At 49.9% G+C, this 7,737-nt stretch overlaps 1 protein-coding gene across 1 annotated transcript; it reads right to left on the bottom strand.

The window, feature by feature from the left end:
- Nucleotides 1–2,806: 2,806 nt before the first annotated feature.
- LOC146179070 (chitinase-3-like protein 2) lies at nt 2,807–4,204 on the bottom strand. The gene has a single exon (XM_084579843.1). It carries the CDS (start codon nt 4,202–4,204, stop codon nt 2,807–2,809), a length of 1,398 nt encoding a protein of 465 aa, XP_084435969.1.
- Nucleotides 4,205–7,737: the final 3,533 nt, after the last annotated feature.

Raw genomic sequence — 7,737 nt, 5'->3', positions numbered from 1 at the left:
GGTAGGATAGTGGCTGAGGAGCGGACGGCTGCATGACAAGGCTCTGCGGGGTTGGCGGCTGGTAGGAAGGTTGGTAGAACGGTGACTGCAGAGTGGGCGGCGGCTGTGCTTCGAAACGAAGCTGTTGCGCAGGAGGCACTGCAGGCCGACGAAGAGCCGCTGCGTAGTTCATAGAGCGTGGCTCCAACAGTGACTCAGGCGGTGAAAATGTCTGACGGATTTCTTCACGCATGGCTTCGGTGACAGCCGCGGCAGTCGGGTTCGACGATCCAAGATTGAACTTGGGGAGCTCCTCGCGAACTACCTCGCGGATCAGCTCACGCAGAGAGTGATCTTCAGTGGACCCGTTCAATGTGGCCACACTGCTGAAGTGTTGACGACAGGCAGGCTCCGTGCGCCGGTATCGTTGCTGCAGGGCTCGCTCAATGAGGGTAGCTTCATTGATGAAGTCCGCGACGGTTTGGGGTGGACTGCGAACCAGACCAGCGAAGAGGGGTTCTTTTACGCCCTGCATTAGGTGGCGCAACTTCGCTGATTCTGTCATGTCGGGATCAGCCCGACGGCAGAGACGGGTCACGTCCTCAGCGAACATGGCCACGCTCTCGTTAGGTAATTGCACACGAGCGTCTAGGAGGCGGCGTGCGCGATCACGGCGGTCATGAATGGCAAAAGTGTCCCGCAGCTGCTGGCGAAAGGAATCCCAGCTTTGAAGACTGGCTTCCCTATTCTCATACCACGTTTTTGCGCAGTCTTCAAGGGCGAAATATACATTGCACAGCTTCTGAGCAGGGCTCCACTGATTGAATTGCGCCGCTCGCTCGAACTGGTCGATCCAGTCGTCGACATCTTCCGCAGTAGCGCCATGGAAACTGGGGGGCGTACGAGGCTGCTGAAGCAGCAACTGATACTGACTTGCCTGTGCCATTACAGAAGTCTCGAACTGCTGGTCAACCGGCGTCGGTTCAGGTAGAGGAGCGAATTCCGGCGCCAGACCTCGGAGGCGACGGCTGCTGCGATGAACGGGTGTCGACACGAGCGGAAGCCGGTTGGGACTCGATGAGCGGCTGCGAGAGGCCCGAGACATGTAATTCAAGGCCTCACCTCCACCAGTGTCACGTAGCCGTTCAGGCCCGTCACCAGAAGGTTGGTTTTAATAAGGGGTTGACCTAGTAAGCACAGAAGAGCAGGTCCAGAGAGCACTGAGAGACAGCAACAGACTTCAGCTTCTTCTCGAATGCCACGGGGCCACTTCTTCGAGTCCGCGCATGATACTCTCGATGAGCAGCCGCCTAGCGGCTGCTGTTGCACACGCTACAATATATATATATATATATATATATATATATATATATAATGCAAACCGTCAAGCCATATAAACCATGCTCAATGCAGCTTTCGCTGATATCACTAGGCTCAAGCCGTGCTTAAACCTCCCAAATGTTTTGGCCGCCTCGAAACGATTTGTGTTTTGGTAACGTTCAGGATTTCTTTGTCATACAATTCCCTTGCGCTACACTGCGCATAAATTTCGCGCATGCTTTAACTCCGCTGATGTTTTCAGTATTGCACTAATTGCGAGCTTACCGTTACACAAGTGGTCTTTCTCTCCCTCTTCTTTTTTCTCCTCTATTTTCTCTTCTATCCGCATGAGGCAGCGGAGGTGGCTCAGCTGCAGAGCCAGTAGCAGGCCCGTGCATTTTGTTTTCCTTCTTCCTACAGACACAACAACAACCGTTACACAAGTACTGCATATATCACTTGACAGCTAGGCACTGGGTGTAGTTCTCGCTTCAGGGAAATTTGGTTGCTGCTGCGCGCCGGTTCTTGAAATAATCTCTCAATGTATTGGGGGTATGTGTGCTGCCGCAGCAATCACGTGGGTGGACGTGATTACTGCGACGCACTTATTTTAGTGCGCTAGAATTGGAGCTTCCACTAAGCCGCTTTGAATGCCTCGTTTTCACTCTGCAGTTTGCATTGAGTGTCGTCGTTGACTCGTCACACCGCTGCGGCCAATCAGAGAGCGGCGTGTCACATAAAGGTGATCACCAGAGGCTGTACTCGCTCCTAAAAGTAGAGGAAATACCGTCTCCAAGCCGATGCCACGAAAGTTATTCGAGCGAAAGAGAAGCCAGACGAGAGGAAAAGCAGACGTTTAGCGGATGTCGAGGCTAGGAGAATAACTCAATTTAACGGGATGCCGGAATACAGCGAACGCCGAATTCGGGGAAACGTTGATGCTACTCTAATCTGTTTGGCAAATAGAGCCACGCTAACTATTGCAAATAACCTGCCTAGAGGATACATTACTCCACTTAACACCCGTATAGGGTAATTTGTATTTACAGTGTCTTCTTTTCACGCCTAGTCGGCAAAACTTGGCTTAATATATCCCTTGACTGATTGTGCCATGCTCTACTGTGCTTATGAACACGCATGAGCATTAACAATTTAAATCAGTCAACACTGCCACGACCCCTACGAAACAGACGCTACACTTTAGTGCAGAGCCAGAAGGTACGCATGGTGTTTTCTGCTTAAGTAACTCCTCGCCGCTTTCATTCAGAAACATGAATGGTCGAATGCGGACCAGAATAGGATCGTGATAATTGCTGAAAGGTAGTATACCCAAAAGCTTCAAGGCAAGATGCCCAATGCAAAAGTGTGCTTATTTATTCAACATGAGAAAAGGGGAGGAGAATGCATGGTGAAGGAAGGGAATGGACAGCCGTGAGATGCAGGTAAAAGAGCACAATGCAGCAGGCCTACGTCCATTGTCATCTCGGACCAGCCCTTGGACCAGCCCTCAACCATGCACCAACTCGTGAGCTTGGCGCAACAGGGGCCACGTAGCTCCAGCTTCACCGGCATAGTCATCCATCGGCAGGTCCCAGACAGCGATCCCCGCCGTCTTGCGCACCAGGGACCTCTTCCCTCGAAGGCTATGATAGTCCTCGATTCCAATCCATTGGTCTCCCAAACGAGCCATCGAGCAGCGCGAATAGGAGTGCACATTGCGGTACCAAGACACATTGTGGGAAATGGCTCTTGCCACGTCGTAATAGCTGGCCAAGCCCGACTGATTGGCGCGGCCAAACGGACGTCCGGGACCCAGCGCCCGCATACCAGGCCTTGTGTGCTTCAGTCGGGGCCACTTCAAGGTGAACGTGATGCTGGCAAATGAGACGCTCATCATTGTCTTGGCCAAAAAGTGGTCGGCAGATAGAGAGAGGTCGTCCAGCACAGAGGCCAGGCCATTCTGGCCGTGGTTCTGGGCTCTGAACGGTGCGCGCATAGGAGTCTGACATGTTGTCATCGGGAACGAGGCGGGGTCTACAGTCCGATGCGTGTCAACGACAATGAAGTCGAGGTGCTTATATAAAGCGTGGACGAAGTAGCTTTCGCGCCTTTTGCTAGACTTCCAGGGCAAGACCACGCTGACGCGAAGCGAGTCCCGCTCGAAGATGGCGCGCATGGTGTTGATGAAGGTGTTGTAGCTGGAACGGAGCTCACCGCTCGGGTATTTCCAATAGAGGAGAAGACCAGCGACGCCCATTTGTCGTGCCCAGGCCACGGCGTTGTGGACGAAGGCCAGGCGCGTCATTCTGTCGCTGATCAGGTCCTCGAAGTCGGCGCTGTCTGATGGCTCACCTCCAACACAGGCCCACGTGGGCGTCGACGATGCGGCGAGCGTTACCATTTTCTGCAGGGCTTCGAAATCTTCGGCGGCTCGCCTGAAGCGCAGTCCGCTCTGCGCTGGATGCACGCTTACGGAAACGAAGACGAGTGCGTCGCAGAGCTCTGCGGTGGCGTTGTCGACGTCGAACCGATGCGGCGATCCAGATGAGACGCTGTAGTTGACGAAGCAGAAGACGGCGCGGTTCGCCTCTTCGCCGGACATTTGTTGCATGACGATCTGGGCGGGTAACTTGCCTTCTTGCCCTGGGCCACTGTTTGAAGCAGCGTTGGAACCCGCTCGTTGTTCGTCGGCGTCGTTGATGGACGTCCAGAAGTGCTCGATCACGGCCGACACGATGCCGCCACAAGCGCAAGCTACCATGAGCACGCCGACCAGCTGGAGGACAATGAGACAGAAGTTCTGATTGCGGAGCCTGTACCTGAGTGTGGACTCTTGTTCGGCGAACCTTCGGGCAGCAGCGCGGCGTTCTCTGGACTCGGTGGTGTCGACGCTAGGGTCTTCCATGACTCTCCTGGGAGGCGACTGCTTCTTACAAAGAACGGCAAGTCTTTCACTTGCTGCGGAACGGAGGCAGAACCTTAGAGGAAAGAGAATTGAGCGATGATGTCCTAAGGCTAGGGATGACTGATTGACGCTTCGGTCGGCGTCGGTGCGGCGGTTCCGATTCACCCTCGTGCTGCGCCTGCTTTTTTTCTCCACCTGGCTCGCGACGCGTGAAAAGCTGAACATTTTCGTCGTTCATCGGCGGCGCTCCGTGGCTTGAGCATGATTCCTATCAGAGGTTGCACTGAAAGCTGATATATTTTGTACTTAAGGGTTACTTGATTCCTTTTCCATAACTAACCGGAGCCGCATATAACTGATGACCCTCTCCTATCATGCAATGTATTTGCAACACGCACATGCCCACACACAAATTAGCACACGCTTTTTTGTGTCTTCCCGGACCTCCCCTAATATTTGCAGTACTTATATTGGTGGAAAAATTCAGCGCCCTAAAAATTTCAAGACCTCAAAAACTAAGGGGCTGTGCGAAATTTCTTCCGATGCACCTCATGTGCGCAGCGACTATTTGTGCTTATATGTATAGCTTTTAGAACCAAACTGGTTTGATTTGGTTTGGTTTGGTTTGGTTTGGTTTGTGGGGTTTAACGTCCCAAAGCAACTCAGGCTATCAGAGACGCCGTAGTGGAGGACTCCGGAAATTTCTACCACCTGGGGTTCTTTAATGTGCACTGACATCGCAGAGCAAACTGGATATGCTTTCTCAGAGGTACATATATATAGCTTTTAGAACCAAACTGGATTTGCTCACCGGTACCGGCAAGTTGGCTAGGTATCCCAATCTGGGATGCTTCTAGCAAACATTGAAAAAAAAATGCTCCTCATCTATGTCTATAACTAGGCCGCATGACTATAAACCAAATTAGGGACCTTTCACAGTCCAGATCCGCAGTTACTGCCTGTCCCAAGTAGACATATTCACCGACTACTTCTAGTCCTGTCTAGGTCACCAACCATTCTTTGTAGGTCATCCCCAGACTTAGCAAGGCAATGTCATCAGCAAATCGCAAATTACTGAGTTATTCTCCACCTACACTTATCTCTAACTGCTCCTATGCATACTTATGCTTACAAATCGCAGATTACTGAGGTATTCTCCATCTAGCCTTATCCCTAACTCCTCCCATTCCAAGTCTCTGAATACGTCCTCTAAGCAAGCTGTAAATAGTACTGGGGAGATCGTGTCTCCTTGCCTAACGCCTTTCTTTATAGAAATTTTGTTACTTTCTTTATGCAGAACTATGGTTGCTGTGCAGCAACTATATATATCTTCAGTACTTTCACATACGGCTCGTCGACACCCTGATTTCGCAATGCCTCCATGACCGCCGGGGTTTCTACTGAGTCAAATGCTTTTTCGTAATCAACGAATGCTATTTATATTCCGAGCATTTTTCTAGCACCTGGTTGGTGGTATTGATATGATCGATAGCAGAGTACCGTTTCCGAAACCCTGCTTGATCCTTTGCTTGATTGCAGTCTAAGGTGGTCCTGATTCTATTAGCGATTACCTTAGTAAATACCTTATACGTAACAGGCAGTAAGCTGATTGGTCTAAGTTTTCAGCTCCTAATGCGCCCCCTTTCTTATGAATGAGGATAATGTTTGCATTCTTTCATGGTTCCGGTACCGTCGATGAGGCACTGCGTATAAAGGGTGGCCTGTTTTCCTAGCCCGATATCGCCCGTTCTTCAACAAATCTACAGTTACCTGATCCTCTCCAGCTGCTTTCCCCATTTGCATAGTTTCTAACGCTTTTTTAACCTAGGCCGTCGTCACTGGCGGAACGTCTGGTTTCTTTTTCCCTACCGCCAATCTCATTACGGTCCTGACTAATTTGGCTACTGTAGAGATCTGAATAGAACTCCTTTGCTACTTTGACTATCTTGTCCATAATCGTGATGATGTTGCCTGCCTTGTCCCTTAACGCATACATCTGGTTTTTTCCTATGCCCAATTTCTTCTTCATCGTTTTAAGGCTTCCCCCGTTCTTTAAAGCATGCTCAATTTTCTCCATGTTATACTTCCTTATATCGGCCACTTCGCGCTTATTGATTAGATTTGATATCTCTGCCAATTCTATCTCGTCGTTTGGATTGGAAGCTTTCATACTTTAGCGTTTTTTAATCAAATATTTTGTCTCCTTAGACAGCTTACCGGTATCCTAACTAACCTACCGCTTACTTCTACAGCACACTCAGTAATGATATCTCTGAAATTATTGTTCATTGCTTCTAGGCTAATGTCGTCATCCTCAGTTAGAGCGGAATATCTATTCTTTAGCGAGATCCTGAACTCTTCTGCCCTCCCCCTCATCGCTAATTTGTTGACGGACCTCTTTCTTACTCATCTGTTTCGGTTCCTTTTTAGATGTAGACAAATTCAAAACCTTACCATTCTGTGGTCACTGCATCGCACTTTCCCGATTACTTCTACATCCTGCATAATGACGGGGTTAGAACACAGTATGAAGTCAATTTCATTTCCAGTCTCCCCGTAGGACTTTTCCATGTCCGCTTCCTGTTTCCCGCCTACAGAAGAAGGTGTTCATGATTCCTAAGTTATTGCGCTCTGCAAACTCAACTAGTAACTCCCCCCTGCTATTCCCAGAGTCACTTACATAGTCACCCACTGCCTGGTCTCCTGCCTGTTTTTTTTTTTTGTCTACCTTGGCATTGAAGTCACCCATTAGTACAGTATACTGCGTCTTTCCATTTCGCATTGCCGATTCTTCGTCTTCGTAGAAGATTTCAACTACCTGATCATCATGACTACATGTCGGTGCGTAGGCCTGTACAACCTTCAGTTTATAGGGCTTATTAAGCTTAATTACGATGTTTGCCACCCTCTCATTAATACTACAGAATTCATCTATATTACCCGCTATTTAGTTATTGACAAGGAAACCTACTCCTAGTTGTCGCCTCTCTGGTAAACCTCGATAACACAGTACATGCCCATCCTTCAGTACAGTATATGCCTCATTCGGCCGCCTAACCTCACTAACCCTATGACATCCCATTTAATACCCTCTAGTTCCTGTAACAGCACTGCTAAACTAGCTTCACTAGCTAGGTTTCTAGCGTTAAACGTTGCCAGGGTCAGCTTCCAATGGTGGCCTGTCCAGCGGAGCCAGATTCTTAGCACCCCCCGCTGCGTTGCAGATCTGACCGCCGCCGTGGTCAGTTGCTCCGCAGCTGCTGGTGACTGAGGGCCGGAGTTTTATAGAACTAATCATGGGAGGTTGCGGCCAATTACTGCACCAGGGTGGCCAACTCCTGTTCTGGTGAGTGAGCGTTGCCGGAGGTGTTCACCGGCATCAGGTCGCACGCCAAGCCTGTTTATGCAATTCCATCAACACACGAATTTTTTTTTTAATCCGGTGGAAAATTGCGCGGCGCCGCGATTCGAACCACAATTCTCTTGCATACGAAGCGGATGTTTTACCTCTAAGCCACCGCTGTACAATACGC

This window comes from Amblyomma maculatum, chromosome 9 (genome assembly GCF_055883805.1).
Source record: "Amblyomma maculatum isolate TAMU_Amacu chromosome 9, ASM5588380v1, whole genome shotgun sequence".
NCBI classification, from domain to species: domain Eukaryota; kingdom Metazoa; phylum Arthropoda; class Arachnida; order Ixodida; family Ixodidae; genus Amblyomma; species Amblyomma maculatum.
The sequence above is the reverse complement of the archived record's forward strand: the minus strand, read 5'-3'. Positions and strand labels throughout refer to the sequence as shown.

Coding starts and splice junctions, on each gene's coding strand:
- LOC146179070 (XM_084579843.1), bottom strand. CDS start 4,204: ATGGAAGACCCTAGCGTCGACACCACCGAGTCCAGAGAACGCCGCGCT.